General features: G+C 41.2%; 2 protein-coding genes across 3 annotated transcripts; both read left to right on the top strand.

Annotated features, from left to right (window-relative positions):
• Positions 1 to 2,367: 2,367 nt before the first annotated feature.
• On the top strand, positions 2,368 to 13,135 carry ankmy1 (ankyrin repeat and MYND domain containing 1). Its single transcript, XM_038715199.1, has 20 exons — positions 2,368 to 2,757; positions 3,473 to 3,619; positions 3,700 to 3,894; positions 6,305 to 6,349; positions 6,432 to 6,670; positions 6,811 to 7,027; positions 7,189 to 7,350; positions 7,465 to 7,538; positions 7,840 to 8,407; positions 8,495 to 8,670; positions 8,797 to 8,968; positions 9,214 to 9,354; positions 9,450 to 9,557; positions 9,685 to 9,792; positions 9,874 to 9,996; positions 10,302 to 10,403; positions 10,646 to 10,811; positions 10,948 to 11,053; positions 11,236 to 11,390; positions 11,653 to 13,135. The coding sequence occupies exons 1-20, from the start codon at positions 2,539 to 2,541 to the stop codon at positions 11,853 to 11,855; spliced, it is 3,426 nt and encodes a 1,141-aa protein (XP_038571127.1). The 5' UTR covers positions 2,368 to 2,538; the 3' UTR covers positions 11,856 to 13,135.
• An 868-nt stretch (positions 13,136 to 14,003) lies between these two features.
• On the top strand, positions 14,004 to 16,737 carry LOC119900345. Of its 2 annotated transcripts, none has more exons than XM_038715201.1 (4): positions 14,004 to 14,253; positions 14,434 to 14,728; positions 15,191 to 15,308; positions 15,434 to 16,737. In XM_038715201.1, the coding sequence occupies exons 1-4, from the start codon at positions 14,172 to 14,174 to the stop codon at positions 16,172 to 16,174; spliced, it is 1,236 nt and encodes a 411-aa protein (XP_038571129.1). In that variant the 5' UTR covers positions 14,004 to 14,171; the 3' UTR covers positions 16,175 to 16,737. The 2 variants fall into 2 exon arrangements, with proteins under 2 accessions (XP_038571129.1, XP_038571128.1); XM_038715200.1 differs by having other exon boundaries at positions 14,007 to 14,338; positions 14,381 to 14,728.
• Positions 16,738 to 18,120: the final 1,383 nt, after the last annotated feature.

The raw sequence follows: 18,120 nt of genomic DNA, 5'->3' as shown, positions 1-18,120 counted from the left end.
ACTTGTGAGGGTATCATGTTAGTGGGAAGGAGAGCTGAGAGCTCATCAGATGTGATTAAACTAGAGAACAGGGCGACTCTTCTCCAGTGAGCCTTAAATCAGAATCACATTAATGTATTTAGGTGTACACTTGTAGTGATAAAATAATTTTATGAGCAAAGTTATGTGAACACAGGGTTTCATTCTGAATCCAGAATGAATGTGGTATTAGATAAATCTCAGAACAGTGAATTACTTTGCACCTATATAGCGAGAGACAGGTGCGTCGGAGGGGGACAGGTAAGTCAAAAGTTGTAAAGAAAACTCCCGCACACTGTCGAACTTGCAGAAAATATATATGAATTGACAGCGATTTGATGCTAGACTGAAAAAATTATATATTTTTTGCAAGTTGGACTATTTGGGAGTTTTCTTTGCGAAGTATTATATGAATATAATTTTTTTTTTTTATTAATCACTGAGATTGTGTCTCAGGAATGTGTTGCCTAAAAACCATGATGATGGCAGCCTACATGTTTTATAGATCTATAAGGTCCTGGCTGGTTTTATACTCTATATAAACACTACTGATTATCTGACGTGCATTAAATTGGTGGAAAAGTTCAAAAGAGAGTCAGTGTAAAGTAAACATTTCTTTTAGCTAGGCTGTGAGAGTACAATATGTTTTTCTGTTACATAATTTAACAGTATGTTAACAGGATTAAGGAGCTTCCATGAATTTAAAATGGATAATTATTATTACTACCAGTAAAAAGTCCAGTTGTCCCAGACAACAACATTCAGTTGAATTAAATGTTATCATTGTCAGCTTTTCCTGGACACCTAACAATATTTATCAGAGGTAGGACATATTGGAGGATAAATACTTAATAGAATTAGTTTTCAACACAGCTCTAATACTGCTCTAATGATACATTTGACGTCATCCTCCACTTCCGCAACATACTGTAGGCTTAAACCAACGTTTGCAGTGTCAGTTACAGGAACTAGTTTCAGGTGACATTTGAACACACACTCTTATGGGGTGGTCCTGCTCCGCTGACCCTCTATAAGAACACTTAAACTTAACAAGGATAACCCTGCTCTCTGACAATGACTTACTTGCATTTTACTTGTTTCCCAAATAAGCACAAATTGCATTCATTTGTGCCTATGTTTTAATTTGGCTCAACACACTTGGCTTTATTTGTTGAGAATACCACAACAACAATTTCTTAGTTTGTAAATGCTTGATTTATAATGGATAAAGGTCGACAAGGCAGCTATCTTGAAATTCTTTGAGGGGAAAAAACTCTTTAAAATGTAATTAGCAAATTGAGAAGAATTAAAAATTTAAGGGAAGTCCAAGGTGGGTTAAAATAAAGGGCAACTGGACTTGGTTGAAGATACTCAAAGACTTTCACATCTCATTCAAAAGGGTTTCTTAAGTTCTGACAGACTGGTCCCAGCTATTTAACCTCTGTGGGGTTGTTATCAAGGTGACACATGCCTCTTGGCAATTGTAATGTCAGTCATGGTTGTTGGAGTCAAGCCAAGTCTGAATGACCGCTGTTGGCATTGTCACATGAGGCCTGATATGAATGTTCAGTCTCCTGGGAAGAGATGAAGGGCAGCATTGAAAGTGGTGTCTCAGGACCCCCCCCCCCGTTGAGAGATTGTTTCTCTTCTCTTCTGAAGATGGCTTCTTTTGACTCCTCTTTTAAACCATCAGTCTGTCCTTCCTATTCAAAATACTGTTGTCATCAAAAGAGTGTCCCCTGTCCTTAAACTGAGAGTTGGCCTTTCTGTATTGAGCCATGAGTTGTGTGTAGTTGTTGTTTAGTTTCCCCAATATAGGCCCTTGCATTCTTCACTGCAGTGGATAGCATACATTATATTGCTTTTCTTGTGTTTGGGTGTGCTGTCTTTGGCGTGGACCAGTAGGCCTATCTGTCTTAGGGTGTTCTTGGGTTTAAAAAACACAGGGATTTGGTGTTTGTTGAAAATCCTCTTGAGTTTCTCTGATACTAAAGACATGTATGGATGTTGCCTTTACTCTTATTTATGGAAGTTGCGTTTGCTCTTATTATCACCACAGTGTTATTGTTCTTCCCTGGATTTTGTGGCTGTTATCACAAAGGTCCATTTTGGATGTTTTCGATAACTTTAGGTGCATCCTTCAGGAGTTTGCACCCCTGGAGAAATTTGTTAAATTTAAGGGGAAAAAACGTATGGTGCCGAGATTTTGTCTGCTTTAATCGGTCGACAAAGGGAATTTAACGCTTATGTAATTTAGCTGAAAAACAGGATCAGGTCTACTGAGTGTTTATTTTCTTATACTAGCTTCCGTCTGCGCATGCGTGAGAACACCCGCACAGGATTCTCCTGTTGTCATGACAACCGGCGCTTACAGGAAAGTCAAAACTCAAATCTGACTTCTGACAGAGAAGTTTTTACCTCTAAATTAGTCGTTCCTGTAACGTAAGCTCCACACGAAATGTTGTTGTGCTCAAATGGATTCAGGTGAATGATTTTCCGAGGGATACGTCCCGGTTTAAAATGCTGTCGACCTGCATAGGTGTTGCTGCAGCCCCGGGGCGAGGAGGTGCGGAGCCGGAGTCAGGGAGACAAAGCAGCGGCCACAGAGGAGCACAAAGCGGTGAAGAGAGACGACAAGGGCTGGGTGTTCAGGAGTGGCCCGACGGGTCCAGATATGAGGGAGAGTTTGTGAACGGATTCAAACACGGCAAAGGAAAGTACACCTGGAGAAATGGAGAGGTAAGTTAAGTTAATGTGAAATGAACTCGACAAAGATTCAGGCAAAAGATGTCATAAGAGCCGTCCAGTTTATGTTATTAGCTAGCGATAACTGGCTTAGTTCAATTTAGGACTTTATATTTTTGCAAAAGCAGACAATAATAGTAAGTTTTTCAAGGTAACACGAGTTAGATTTATTTTTCACATTACAACAGTTTGTAAAGTGAAGTTGAGTTTTGTAACTCCCTTCTGCTACGTAGCAGACAATATACAGTAACGTTAATATAAAAGTAATTATAAAAATGGTAAACAGAAATAAACCATATTCAGCGGAGCAGGGCTGGAATTTGGAAGCTTCCTTAAGAAATACAGTTGTTTTTGAGCTTTGTCAGGTTGATACTGATTTGGTGTAACACCAAAATCTGTGACCTATCAGATTCTGTGACTACACCCAAACGACGAGGTTTACATAACCACAACCAAGTACTTTTGGTGCCTAAACCCAACCAAGTACTTTTGGTGCCTAAACCCAACCAAGTACTTTTGGTGCCTAAACCCAACCAAGTACTTTTGGTGCCTAAACCCAACCAAACTGCAACGCTTCACATCGTCAACAAAGCCTCTGGTGCTTAACTTGCCATTTGGGTCACAGAATCTGATAGGTCACACATTTTGGTGTCACACCTGGACAAAAGCAAAGTCACATTTTTATGCCCCTGTCTGCTCCTTTATATAGTACTATGAGGGCTCTTTCTACAAAGACTACAGGCATGGGGATGGACTGTACTACTGGCCCACAGGCCATAAGTTCACTGGCAAGTTCTACCTCAACAGAAAGGAAGGATATGGACAACAACTGTTCCCTGATGGAGCCACCTTTCAGGTAAACTAGATAAATGGATGGCAGGCATTTGTATGTTTTTTTTAGTCTATGAATATCAGTAAATATTCTTCTCCCATCAGGGTTTGTACCACACTGACCAGAGGTTTGGTCCAGGTGTGGTTAGTTATCCAGATGGGCGTGAGGATGTGGGTCTGTGGATCGGGGAGTGCCTGTTAAAGCTCTGTACCTCTGTAGAAGAAGGCTTTAGCTTGAAGAACTTATCTGAGTATGCTGCCTACATGGACCCAGCTACTGCCACAGATTCCCTCACTCAGGTACATGCTGACCACTGTCTCACCCACAAGTGAATAGGTATCCCAGGCAAAAACATCTTCATTTTCATACATATATTTGGTTTCAAATCTCATATCTTTTTCAAACATTGTTGAGATCAACAATTTTTGACACCGCCAAGAATATGTAAAACATCATTCCTAACAGCAAAGACACAGAATCATTGTATTTGGTGTTTAAAGCTCCACTGATATACTTTTGTCACAGCTGCATTTTGTCATCAAAGGATGACAGGACAATCCTATAAGCAAAACATTGTTGCACCATGTAGTAAAACCTAAATTGGCTGGTTGAACCAGAACATTCCAGATGCAGCAATCAAGCTGGCTGGCTGCTCTGTTTACAGACCAGAGCAGATGAGAGACTCTGGGAAGAGCAGCGGAGAAGGTTTAGAAGAAGATACTTTATTGTCACATACATATGTTGTGAAATTCATTCTCTGAATTTAATCCATCCCTCAAGGTAGCAGTGGACCAACTCCAGATCTTTATCAGTGTCTGGTTCAATTGCACTGACTGGAGAGCCTAACATGTTTTTGGTGGTGGGGGAAACATGCAAACTCCACACAGAAAGGCACAGGTTTAAACCTGTGACCTGTTGTGAGGCCACAGTGCTATCCACTGGACCACCGTGCTGCCCGCCCACTGTGTCTGTCTATGTTTGAGGGAATAGGCCTTTAAAGCAGATAATCATCCATCCATCCGTCCATCATCATGCGTACAGGGTCGCGGGGGGCTGGAGCCTATCCCAGCTGGCATCGGGCGAAAGGCGGAGGTTTTTAGGGAAACTTTGTAATACTGCAACATTGAGCCTAGTTGGGAGCAGAATTTAAGCATTTGAACAAATATACAATGTATATATATAACTATGGGTTCATTTGCAGTGTGGATTGCATAGTACTATAACAGTTAATATCATGACTAACAATCACCCAACAGTCATATTTTTATAATTTATTAAAAATGAAAAAACTGGATAAAATATTATATACAAAACAGAATGAAAACTTTGTCAAAGAACCATTGTCCAGTTTTCCCTTGCAATGGTTGTCCCAAAAGCAGTTCCTTTCCTCTGAAAAGCAGAGAAGGACATTGCACTTCCTGCAGAGTGTATTATATTATATTCTGCAGTGTCCTCTCTTTGTCTTCACCAGGAATTGTGCAACCATGTCCCTGCGCACATCCATTGGTAGTTCACATGATCTCTTGGCATCTTGGCTCACCATTTTGATGGAATGGGGATGAGGATGGTCTCTTCTGAGCAGTCACAGGTCTCAGGTTGGCTTGGCATGGTTGGCTCAATGTCCTCATCATCATCCTCATCATCTTCAGCTGGACAATCAGTGGATGTCTAATTCTCTCTGTCCACTTCATCTCCATTTCAACCACCTCCTTATAACTCGAATAACTGGTGTACGATTCCATCTCAACATCACTCACTCCACTTTGGACAACATCAATGGCATCATTCACACTGTAGCCAACACCTCTCCTTTAAGGTGTCATTCTGAAATGGAAATAATAGATTAGAATTAGAGTATGTTCAAGTATAAATAATTTCAATGCAAATGAATCCTTTATGTGATACGTTCCGCTTAAGTCACACAATACTGGCTAGCCTACTTAACACATTAAAGGATTCTACAAATCCCCACATTCACACCTGTCACTAAACAATGCACCGTACATGCAACCCCCAACATTTCAGAACATTTGCGCCTGTTCTTGAACAACCATCCTCCAAAACCATTCCACAAACATTGTCTGCCTTGCGCAACAAGCAGATATTTGGGCAAACAAACAAAGGCCAGATGAAAACAGTTAACTATATTTTACTGCTCGCATACAGGAACAATTTCAAATACTGGTACTGAAAGAACTTAAAATACTGTAACCAGAAATAATTTATTTAGAATGATTCAAATCTGGTTTAAACTTAAAGTTATACAAAATAACACATTTAGAATCAGAATCATCAAATACATTATGTTGGTGTCTCTAAAATTGTCCTTAGGTGTGGAAGTGAGTGTTTGTCTATGTGTGGCCCGGCGATGGACTGGCGACCTGTCCAGGGTGTACCTCGCCTTTTTGGGATTGGCTCCAGCCCCCCCGCGACCCTGTACGTGGGAGAAGCGGTTGGCGATGGATGGACATTCTATTAATCATAGAAGATTTTCAGGGATTTTATTCCTTTCAATGTTGATATATGTAGTCCACTGAGACAAGTATATGCACTTCCAGGAAAGTTTGCAGGTTGCATGAGTTCATGGCCTTATGGCCAGACCTGTAAATGCATTTACTATCCAATGGCATTGCGAGGCTAAACAATAGGACCCACTGACTATGTTAATGTTTCTTTTGATTCTTAATTGACCTCTTTTCTGCTTATCAGCCTCCCACTAATGGTCCAAAGACAAAAGCCAGGACTGACTTTGAGGTAAAGTACTGCTATAATGGACAACTCTATGAGCTTTGTGACATAACTCGAAACAGATCAATTGATTCCTGATTCTCCTCAGGTGGTTACGGACACAGATCTGCTGTCAGATGATGATTTTATCCTTCCGTCCGGCATCGAAAGTTACTCAACAGATGGTGACCACTTGCCGCTGCCCCCTGGCCGAAGAAGAGAGTTGGATCAGCACTTTTTTGGCGAGCTGTATGAGCCAGACGCTTATCCACACAGAGGCTATGAGCGAGACCCACTTTCCACCCTTCCCTTACATGCCCGCATGCAGGCTCACATACACAAACACAGGTCAGACAAAAAAGTGTTGAGTATTGGTACTGAAACACACTGTACTGCCACCAGTATTGAGTGAAAAACACACAACAGTTTTGCAAGTAAACTGAAATTATATGTATATATGTATGTGTATGTATTTGTGTGTCTCTTAGGCTACAGGGTGAAAATATGGGCTGGGACGTGGCAGCTGTTCTCTCTCTGAACAGGGAAAGTTTTGGTCCTAAAGGGCCTTTGGAAGTCAGTTCAGAGTTGTTGATCCAGCATGCCTCCCGAGGGGAACTGCAGTCTGTGTCACAGATGCTCCAGACCGGTTTGGTCAACCCTGATATAGCAGATTCACAGGGACACACTGCACTGATCGCTGCCACAGTAACAAGTTATTCATTGTGTTGCCCATTGTTTAATGATTCAGTTTTTTGTTAATTTGCTCTTTTATTGGTATCCAATCATGGTTGGTAAAACGGCAGCATTCTTTGGATTTAATCTCATGGTTTCTCTTTCTCACTTTTTTTGTTTCTTGTACCTCTCAGATAAACTGCCATGACGATGTGATCCAGCTCTTGTTGGATATGGGTGCTGATATTGACAAGTTGAATTGTGATGGCATGTCTGCCCTGGCTGTGTGCCATGTCCTCTACTACCCTTTTCAGTCTCTGCACACCACTTTAGCTGAACCGCTAACCAAAACTCAAGTAAGATTCCACCTAGTGTAGTTTTTAATCTTTGTTTTATAATCATCTCCGTATCAATAGATAACACATATGAAACCACGTTTTGAAGATAATTGCACTGTAACATATCATCAGGTTTTGACATCTTCATCTGCATGTGGGAACAGTCCCCGGATCAGCCAAGTGGACTTCACGTCAGATACTACCAGGTTTAACAACAGACCTCAGACTACAAACACAGACCTGATCAAGCAGAACAACCGGTCGTCTCTCTTGACAGGAGTGTAGCTGATTGCCTCTTTAACATATAATTCAGCAGAAACTGTATATATTGTATATCCTGTTTTGCACAGCGGATCTGACCCACTATTAAGAATTAAGACAAAGCAAATTGTATTAGAGTTGTCACACCCTACAACAGTGTTAGCACCCTTTGACTGGTTATGAAGTGTGTCTCTAAAACAAGCTGATTTATTAATTTAAGTTCCCTGTTTGTTGTGGTATTTTCAGGACAGCGGAAGAACTAACAGAACACATCTTATATCATAGCAGTAAAATGTCCAGTGACATCATTGAGCAGCATTGGCCTGGCCTGAATGAGTCTGAGACCCCTGCAGACACTGAACACCTACAGGAGGAGAGAAAAGAGAAAGAGGGAGAAGAAATGGGAAGAGACTGCAAGGAGATAGAGAGAGGGATGAATGTTAGAGAGCGAGAAGAACTGAGCAAGAGTCAGGATGAGAAAGAGAGCAAAGGGGAGGAAAGAGAGATAGAGAGCAGATGTGATCAAATGTGGGAAAATGGAGAAAGTGAGTTAAAAGAGAAGGAAAGAGAATTTGAAGATGTTGAATTTGGTGAGAGGAGAGAAACAGAGTCAAGAAAAGAGAACATAGTTGTGAGGGAGGAGGTTGAGGAAGATGGGGAGAAGACAGTAAGGAGTATTCATGAGGATGTAAAGGGGAGAGGAAGTGAAGACGTGTCTGGTGTCAAGTGCTCCATTCAGGTGTTGGATGGTCACATTGCACTGGGCAGCGTGCAGTGGGAACAATGTCGAGCTAAGGCAGCAGGAAGAGTTCAGGTATAAAGCAGATCCCGTTCTATAATAGGTTTGATAAGTTGGTTCTTGTCTGAACTCACTGTTGTCTGCTCAACTCTCCATCTGCAGCAGGGCAAAGACAAAGAATTGACAACCTTTGATTCTGCCTGCTCCGTCAGCAACTATAACATCCAGGTCACAGAGGAAGTGATGCAGCGCTCAGCAGAAGCTCTGAGTCGCACGGGGATTCCTCAGCGCTTTGACACACAGGAGACTGTACGCAAAATGGCTGCCATGAAAACTGAGTCAGTTCTGTTTCCCTCTGTCCTCTCTTTTTCGGTAATGTTTGTTGTGTTCTGATGACACCGATTTTATTTGTGTATCTCTGTTTATTTTTGTAAATGTTATGTGTTGTGTGTCTGTCTGACCAGACACCGTGTTCGTTTGAACACCCTGAAGCTGTTATTGAAACGGGGAGCTGACCCTAATGTATCCAGGGTCCCCATGCCTGTCCTCTTTTTAGCCATCATGGCAGCTGACACTGAGGCCGTCAGGAGACTTCTGCTGTCTGGAGCTCGCACTGACATTCCCCTACCACCTGAGGCAGGAATTTATTATTTGTTTTACTTGTGTGTTTTTTTTGGTTTCAGACATTATCAAAGTTCAGTTAATTTAGGGCATCTTTTTGTGATAAATGTTTTTAAACAGTATCATTGGGAGGGGGATACACATTTGTTGAGCCACAAAGAAAACAAATCAGTGACATCTGATAACATAAAACAAAAATCACAGCATCCATCATTTCCATAAACCATACAATTCCCCTCAACATCTCATCCTTTTTGTAGAGAAAAGGCCTGTATCCCCTGCATGTAGCTGCAGCACTGCCGGGTCCAGCCGGTCCCAGAATCACAGAGTTGCTGCTCCACGCTGTCACTGACCCAGACGCACAGGCATGCGACCAGAACGAGATCTATGAACCAGATAAAGTGTGTTTTTGTCCTTTAAGCATTTTCAAGGATCATTATTAATCTTAATTGTAAGAAAACAGTTTCAGTTTGAGGTTGTTGTTTGATTGTTACAGATTTTCATGAAGGACCAGGAACCACTGAGCACTAATAAGAGCTCAGATCTCAAAGAAGGAGGCCGAACGGCCCTGCACATGGCCTGCCAGAGAGAAAGTGACTACCGGGTCAGTACATACTGAACATGCACACTCTTATGCCTATACAAACCATCACTGATGATACTTTCAACAAGTCATGAAGTTTTCTCATCAGTGTGGTCAATTTAAATGACGAGTGTTTGTTTTGTTTTAGAACGCCAGTAAGGTGGTAGCCCTCCTGGTCTCCCACAGAGCCAGCACAGACCTCCTCTGGAGTGGACACTCACCTCTCTCCCTGGCTATAGCAGCTGGGAATGACCTGGTAAACACCCCCTCCCACCCACCCATACACAGACACACGAGACCTCCTATTGGCCATGACCTATTTATTTTCCTTGGCCAGGCAGTGGAGGAACTGTTGAATGGAGGTGCAGATCCCAACACCCCCCTCGGCCTCAGGGTGGGCAGCGCCCTCTGTGTCCTCGCCAATATCAACTACCACTTAGGTGGCAGCAGAGCTAAGCTGGTAGACACCCAAGCACACTCACTTTCAGCACATACAGTCAGTTTATGTAGCAGCTGACTTTTGACAAAGCAGCATTTGTCAGGCATTTCTAATATTTCTAAAATGAAGGTGACCGTGTTGACAATGTTTATTTTTGACAAGCATGGGAGGTTGAAGCAAGGGATTTTCAGTTGGTTGCAATCTTCAGCCTCACGGCTAGATGCCACTAATGGCCCTTCAATTTGTTCTTGGATCTTCTGGACAAAAGCAATCTCTATGTTGAGTCATTTAAAAGTATGAGGTTTGCGCGTGTGTGTTTGATGTAGTTGGACATGTTAGCAAAGGCTGGTGCCGACATCTTGATGCCAGTGCCAGTGGGTGATGTTGTGGGAACTGCAGTCGACTATGCCCACTACTCCTTCAACCAGGTAACAGACCAACTGTAGAAACACAGTATGCATTTCAGTTAAACTCGAAAAACTAATCCATACAATGTTTACAAAAATATGATTTATTACAAATAAATCATATTTTTGTCATAATGTCCTACACTTGCACTCATACACAGACAGAGAAAAGGCTTTGCATAGTTGTTTTTTTTTCCATTACTTTTTCTGTGCTGCATAATTTGATCTGAATAGCTGTCTGTATGATGTATATTATTATCTAGGACTTACATATTGCCAACACTCCCTTCCACGCTCTGAACATGCGGGAGAGGGAAATATTCAAAGCACGACGCCAGCTGCTGAGCATGATGGGAGATCTGCTGAGACAGACTGCCGGTCAGAGGGATAGAGAGAATTTAGAGAGAGAACACTACCTCACAGTGAATAGTCAGTACAATGTATTTGTGTTTTTGGAAGGCCAAAAAATTTTATATATATTATTTTGTTTCTGAGTGTGGCTGTAAATCATAGTGTGTGTGTGTGTGTGTGTGTGTGTGTGTGTGTGTGTACATTTATGTAACAGGTACAAGTAGCAATATGAGGTTTGTGTCCGCGGGAGAAGATGCCATTTCCTCAAATGTGCCCCTCCCCAGCTGTGAAAGCCTACCACCCATCACAGAAAAACACAGGTACATATACATTTTCATGTAAGGCACCTGCATATTGTTCCTTTTCTTTTTCTGTTTTCTCTCATTTAAACTTGTACTTGTCCAACTCAGCGTCAAATTTTTGTCGGAGATCTGTGAGGCAAAATAAGGAAACAAATCTTTCAGCAGCCCGTTTCCAGCTCTCTGTGTGAATCTTTTCTTAGGAAACCAGTGTTTAAGTTCTGCTACCACTGTGGTCGCTCTGTGTCTGTGAAGCTGACTCCTTGTAGCCGCTGCCACAACGTCTTCTACTGCTCCAGGACCTGCAAACTGAAAGCATGGGGTGAAAGACACAAAGAAGAGTGTATCCGGGTGTCAGGTGGGAATCAGGCCTCTCCATTCAACAGCACGCAAATAACATCAGCCTCAAACCCTACCCCAGGAGCACTGAAGCTCAGACCAGCAATGTCACTTAATAAGCTTTGAATAAAATGATGTTGTGTAACTTTGTCATAGTGTTTTGAATTTGTGATATCTGTTGGGTAAAGTTATGCTTTGATGATGTACAGTACTAATTTGGTTTTATCTTTTGGATCAACAGAGCTTGTAAATACTTTGTCTATCTGTCTCTCTCAATCCAGCATCTGCTGATGGCATCCAGAAGAGTGTTGTGTTTAAATCACAAAGAAGCACCAGGCCCTTGCCTGTCATGTTGAAAACCAAAACAGTCCCAAGGCCCTTGAGTGTCAAGCTGAAATCCCAAAGAGTTCCTGAGCCCTTGAGCATGGCAAAGCAGGTCTTGGAGAGCCAAGTCAACATGAAGGAAAACTACAGCTGCAACTGATGGAAACTAAAATTTTGCAAACTTCGGAAGAGCTGAAGTACGACTTTATCTACCTAAAATTGCAATGCATTTCTTGAGTACTTAACTTTTATGTATTTGGCTGAATGGCGATGACAGCATTTTGTGCCATAATCATTATTATAACTGTAGGTTTGGAATCTATTTTGGTATGGCAATACTAGTGTAATAATGTCTGTCGCTATCTGTGCTATTTCCACAGAAATATTGCAAACTAAATGGCTGCATTTACATACTTACTAAATGAATTCAGTGGAAATCAGGACCACATTTTAGCATGTGACTTGTTTTATATGTGAATTTTGACTCATGCTGCTGATCTTCACTTTCATAATATTCTGATATTCTGATTTATGAATGAATGAAAGTGTGACATTTTTACTCAAGTTTGCTTTTACAGAGCTTTCAATTGCATCTCGGGGTCCACTTTTTGGGGTTTTACCCCCAAGGCTTTTAGCCGTATCTCATGGTCAGCAGTTAGAGTTGTTTTGGTTTTGTTTTATGTGATTTAAGTATGGAACCCAAGACAAGCAAACTCCAATGAAGACATTGAAATGTGGTTGAAAACTCCAGAAAAGTTTGTGTTAAAAAATGTTTAACTGTTTAAATGTCAAACTACTGTTCTCAATGTCAGAAATTAACATTTAATTAGGTTAAGTACAATTAAGTAAAACGTTTTTCTATATGATTATTTTATTATTTTCCTCAACCTGTTTGTATTCTGATCACTCGTATAATGGACAGTCTACTTAAGGTCATCTGTTTGTTCATCACCTTACCCTCAATGAATCTAGCATTACACATGGAAGTGAAGTGTTTCGCAAATTTATGCTAGTGTTTTGTCACTTTGAGCTTTCCTTTAGTGCTAAACACTGTCAGTTTACAACACATCGCTAACATGCAGAACGGCATGACATTTTCTGAGTACTTTCACACTTCCAGTGAGAAAAAGTTCAACCTTGATGATTTTACACTAATGACCTAAATTTAGTAACCTTCCCTGTTGCACCGCCCTCAGACAAACATCAGGCTTGTGCTAGACCTCACTGACTATGTTATCTTAGCAATGCTGATGGTTATAAAAAAAAGTTTCTATATTTTTGCAAGGCTTTTGACACAGTTGAACACAACTTTCGGTCCTTGGAAAAATTTGGCTTTGGCACTTTTGTGCAGCTATTAAAACTATGTACAAGAATGCACATTGTTCAGTTAAAATGTATGGAGGCACCCTCCCAGGTTTTATAAAGTGCAGTCAGACAGGGTGTCCTGTCTCACCATACTTATTTCTGATCTGTGTCAATTACTCTTTGATTAAATTAAGATCAGCCCTTGAATGGTATCACAATAGCTAAAAAAGACATGATCATTAGTCACCTGGCTGATGACACCACTTTATTTTTAAAATGATGCCTCACAGTTTTCAGTTGCTATTGATACAATTAACATATTCTCTAAAAACACTGGATAAGGAAGTTAGTTAGGAGAGATGGACATAGGTGGCAGGTGTTAGTTACAGTTTAAACCCCAAATTGGGTTTTTACAGAAAGTATATTTAGTTTCAACATTGTGTACATCTCTTAAGGACTGATTTAGCTGGGTAGAAAAAGTAAAACAAATAAAAGCAACATACTACATTCTCCCACATTAAAGCAAAAATCTTTATAAATATGGTAAATAATGAATCTGCTGATGCAGCTGGAGAGTATACGTGAGCTGATAGGCCGAAGGCTGAAATAAACTAATGCCAAACCAATATTTACCTAACTCAAAAAAGAAATTAAACTATATATAGGAATGATCCCAAAACACGCAAGCTATCAAAACAGTGAATTTTAGTACTTTATACAATATATTTGTAGCTTTATAAACCCCCGCACCTTTCAATTTATTTTAGTCTTTTTTTTATTATTATTTATTTCTTTTTATGTATTACATATATTTTCCTTTCTTTGTTTTTATTTACCTGGAAAGATCTCTGCTTTGTACTTATACTTTTTGTCTGTATGTTGTATTGATGCAATAAATATTTGAACTGGGGGAGGAAAAGGCCGAAATAAACGTCATCACGTTTTGTACGCGGTGTCTTTGGGACGAGCCATATTTGTAAGTTCAACTTCCGGCCCCCTGTTGTCTGCGGGCTGCAGCTGGACTTTTCTGTCTCGCTCAAACTCTCGCTGATCCTCATGCCTGGGATTGGACCGTCACTGGGGTACTTCCGCTGAAATCTGCAGGTTTTTACAGTCTGTGGGTAAACCACTTCCTTTCTGATACCGAGGCTATGATTTTTATCAAGCAGTAATGTTTCAGCAACAGTTTGGATTTCAGCGCATCAGTAATAGTAAAGCTGAGCATTGCTGTGTGCCTTTTTGTAAAGCCTCTAGTAAGTACAGCAAAGTACTTAGTTTTCATACATTTCCCTCTGATACGGAAACCAGGCTAAAATGGTTTGCTGCTATCCGGAGGGAGGTTAGTCCCCATACTCGAGTGGTTAGTCCCCATACTCGAGTTTGTAGCCGGCATTTTAAAAAGGAGGACTTTCGTGTGCCGGTCTTTAACACAGGGAGGCGCATGTTAAAGAGGGGAGCTGTTCCAGAGTTGTTTGAGTGGAACAATTACACCCATCCAGGTACAGAACCGATGGTATGGGAGAGGAAACGATCCCATCCACCTCTCCTGGACCACGACTATGCTTCGGCTCCGGACCCCGCAGTTGTCGACTTAGCTCTCGATGAAAACATGTCTCTCAGAGAGGAGATCCTCCAGCTGAGGAAACAAATAGAGGAGCAGACTTTAAATCAGCGGTTTGGTCTCCATCGTTTTGCTGGCTCAGACAAGGACATACGGTTTTTCACAAGGTAAGACGTCCAGCAGGCTCACATTAACCTACAGGTGGTGGAGGTACAGTAGATGTAATTGTGCATTCACGTGCTCCTCAGATGGTCCCATTAGTTTAGTTCTTCCGAATATAACAGAAATCCAACAATGATAGCCACTACAGGACAAAATACTGTCCTGGACTAAAGAAGAACAAACAAGGTGCAAATTACAAGTGCAAGTATAAACTTCAGGAACAGCAAGATGCTAATAAAGTGAAGATTTTACAGAAATAAACAAATAACTGAAAGACATATATGTAAAGGAAAAACAAACAACACAAAACAATCAATTTTAACCTTTGGTTGGGGTCCAGTTAGGTAAGTAGATTTATTTTGTCACAATATGACAAGTTATAGAGTGAGGTTGTAACTACTTTCTGCTACATAGCAGGCAATACATTAATGTATGAAGATCTAAACATCTGGAATGTTTTTATTCAGGTTTGCATCCTATGACCTACTCATGCGATTCTGGGCTTTAATAGAGCCCTTGCTGCCCTCTATGGTCAGTGTGACACAAGCACAGAGTGGCACCTTCACAGAGCCAAGTTCCCCTGCTGTAAGTACTCATTATAATATTTGTATTAATATTATTTCCATGAACCATATAATACAGCCTCACAAAGATCAGGGAAGTTGGAAGTTGAGAGAAACATAATGTAACTTTTAATTTGTTTTGAACAGACTCCTCCCCTGCAGCCCATAGATGAGATGTTCATGTTTCTCAACTATCTTGCGCTGGGCTTAAAATGGCATGACCTTGCTGACCGGTACGGAGTCCGCCAGTCCACAGTCGTTCGGACTATTACAACATGGAGCGACTTTCTGTACACTGTGCTCGGGTCAGTGAGGATCTGGATACCAGAGGAGAGAATAAAGGAACATTTGCCAGAAGAGTTCAAGGATTATGGAGACACTAGAGTCATCCTGGACTTCATGGAGCTGAGGTGCCAACCATCATCACCTCTTGTCCAAAGTGAAGCGTTCTCTGCATGCAAGTCCCACTACACTCTCAAAGGGCTGCTCGGAGTTGCTCCTCATGGGGCGGTGACATTTATTTCTCCACTGTACGCCGGATCCATCAGTGACAAACAGATCATGCGAGTGTGTGGAATTCTTTCTCTTTTAAGACCCAGCATGGCTGTCATGGTCGATCGAGGTTTTCTCGTTAATGATGGTGTGCCTTGTAAGATCTATAGGCAGCCATTTCTCTCTGGAAGATTCCGGATGTCTGCTTATGAGGTCAGGGCGACCCAAGCAAATGCACGCCTCTCGGTGCATGTGGAGCGCCTCATACGCCGCGTGAAGGAACACAAGTTCTTTGACACAGAGATTCCACCTCAGCTTATTGGCAGCATTAATCAGCTGTATGCTGTTGCTTGTCTCCTGACAAACTATGAAAACAGGCCTCTTGTAAAGGCATGAGCAAAGAAACCAGAGTAGCACATTAATGTGTAGGTGGCATTTTATATATACTTCATATACTGTTGGCTGTTTAAGGTATAGCAATGAATCATATTCTTCTGCGGGAAACAAATCCATAAAAAGCATGAGCTTTGTGACAAAGAGGGTTTTTAAATAGTTTACATGGTAAACAAGATGGATAATGGAGATGTATGTTTTTCACTGGACAGGAAGAGTATGAAAAAATAAATATTTGCTTCTGAGAAGTAGTGGAGTACAAGTATTAAGTTGCATAATATGGGCTTTTTTGAAGTTAGAGGTGTTATTCTCCTACCAGTTTTATCCTGAAAAAAAGCCTAGCAAATGATGTATATTGTCAAGGATAAAGTGTAATTATTGTAAATTATCTGCATCTGCAGTATATTCATAAAATGTGTTTTTTTGATAATGTTACATTGTGAATATTGGCTTATTGAAATATATTCACTATGTTCAATTTTTTAGGTCACCTGTCAGTTCTGCTCACCTACAATTACAGTACTTTTACGTAAGACCCCAATACACTCAATTATCATTTATCTTAATTTCACTGTTATTTGTTAACTATGTAAATGTGATACATCAATGATGATGATACAACAGTGCTTTTTAATCAAACTTGTTTATAGAGGGCTGTTTCACAAAATCAGAATCAACAAATAACAGATAGGCAAGGTTTGACCTAGTGTGGTACCAATGATCTTCTGAGCAGTTTAATCACCCGCTGCAGAGCCCTCTGGTCCTGTGCCGTGCACATCCCATGCCAGTTTGTGATGTTTCCAGTCAAGATGCTTTCTACTGCTCCTCTGTAAAAGCTGACAAGATCTTTGCTTTCTTAAGCTTCCTCAAGAAATACAGTCGTTGGTAATGGTAGATTGTCAGTATTTGTACAGCACCTTTCTGACCACTCTAAGTGGTTTTCATTACATTGGATTCACCCCATTCATACACATTTATACACCGATGGCACAGCCATTGAGAGCAATTTGGGGTTCGGTGAACGACTGCTCTAACCCTTAAGCCACAACCATCCCAAGTCAAGTCCCCTCCTCATGTCCGCTGTCTGATGATTGGTCTATTAGTGTTAAAGAAAAATTTTCCCCTAGCGTGACAGACCTCTGAATTTGGAGGAGGTGATACACAGCTGCCTTGATTGGTGCCACAGTTAGTTTTTTAATATTTTCAAATTAGTTTGCTGTCTCAGCGGGTTGAGAGGCTGTCCCCCCTCAAAAGTTATTCCCCACTGTTTGTCATCATGCCTCTTTGTCACTCATTGATACAAGCGCTATGGCATCAAACACAATGAGCCTGAAGCTCTAGGTGTTTTGTTCTATACACTGATGTTGACAAAGTAGGGCTGGGCAGTTCTTTTGTTGCTGGTTGTTGTTTCTCAGCTTCTGAATACGCGCCCTGAAGATATTGAGCTTGACTGAGTGAGAGCATGCACGAGGAGGTCATTCAGTCTTGGCCTCTGGTAGTCCTAACGACTGTAACGACTGTCATTACAGCAACCAGGAACACTAACGAACCAGCAGTATCAACGATCCTGGCAAACAACCCCACTGAGGTTAAGTAGCTGAGTTTCCCTACCAGTCAGTCAGAACTGAAGAAGTCCTTGGATGAAGGACGAAACGTCTTCCAGTATCTTCAACCAAGTCCAGTTGCCCTTGACTTTAACCTTCGTTGGATAACAACATTATAATATATATTAATATATTAAAAGAAGGCTTTCAGGTTGATATAAAAAGAAGGCTTTCAGGTTGGGTGACAAGGCCATAGCAGAGGAAACACAGCGGGAGTTGAAGGTAAAAATCAAGGAGGGGAAGCAAACCTACACAGATAAACTGGAACAGCCGCTGGAGCAGGATGGGCTGAAACAGGTCTGGTTTGGAATGAGAAAAATCACTGGTCTCAAACAGAGGGGGTGT

The sequence above is a fragment of the Micropterus salmoides genome, unplaced genomic scaffold (genome assembly GCF_014851395.1).
Source record: "Micropterus salmoides isolate LMB-PRFRI ecotype aquatic unplaced genomic scaffold, ASM1485139v1 Ms_hic_scaffold_13, whole genome shotgun sequence".
NCBI lineage: Eukaryota > Metazoa > Chordata > Actinopteri > Centrarchiformes > Centrarchidae > Micropterus > Micropterus salmoides.
Note: the sequence above shows the minus strand (reverse complement) of the source record. Positions and strands in the feature narration are given on the sequence as shown.

Coding starts and splice junctions, on each gene's coding strand:
- ankmy1 (XM_038715199.1), top strand. CDS start 2,539: ATGCTGTCGACCTGCATAGGTGTTGCTGCAGCCCCGGGGCGAGGAGGT. Junction 8,408..8,494: donor AGGCAGCAGGAAGAGTTCAG/GTATAAAGCAGA, acceptor CTCCATCTGCAG/CAGGGCAAAGACAAAGAATT. Junction 11,391..11,652: donor AGAGTGTATCCGGGTGTCAG/GTGGGAATCAGG, acceptor CTCTCAATCCAG/CATCTGCTGATGGCATCCAG.
- LOC119900345 (XM_038715200.1), top strand. CDS start 14,172: ATGTTTCAGCAACAGTTTGGATTTCAGCGCATCAGTAATAGTAAAGCT. Junction 14,729..15,190: donor GACATACGGTTTTTCACAAG/GTAAGACGTCCA, acceptor GTTTTTATTCAG/GTTTGCATCCTATGACCTAC. Junction 15,309..15,433: donor CAGAGCCAAGTTCCCCTGCT/GTAAGTACTCAT, acceptor TGTTTTGAACAG/ACTCCTCCCCTGCAGCCCAT.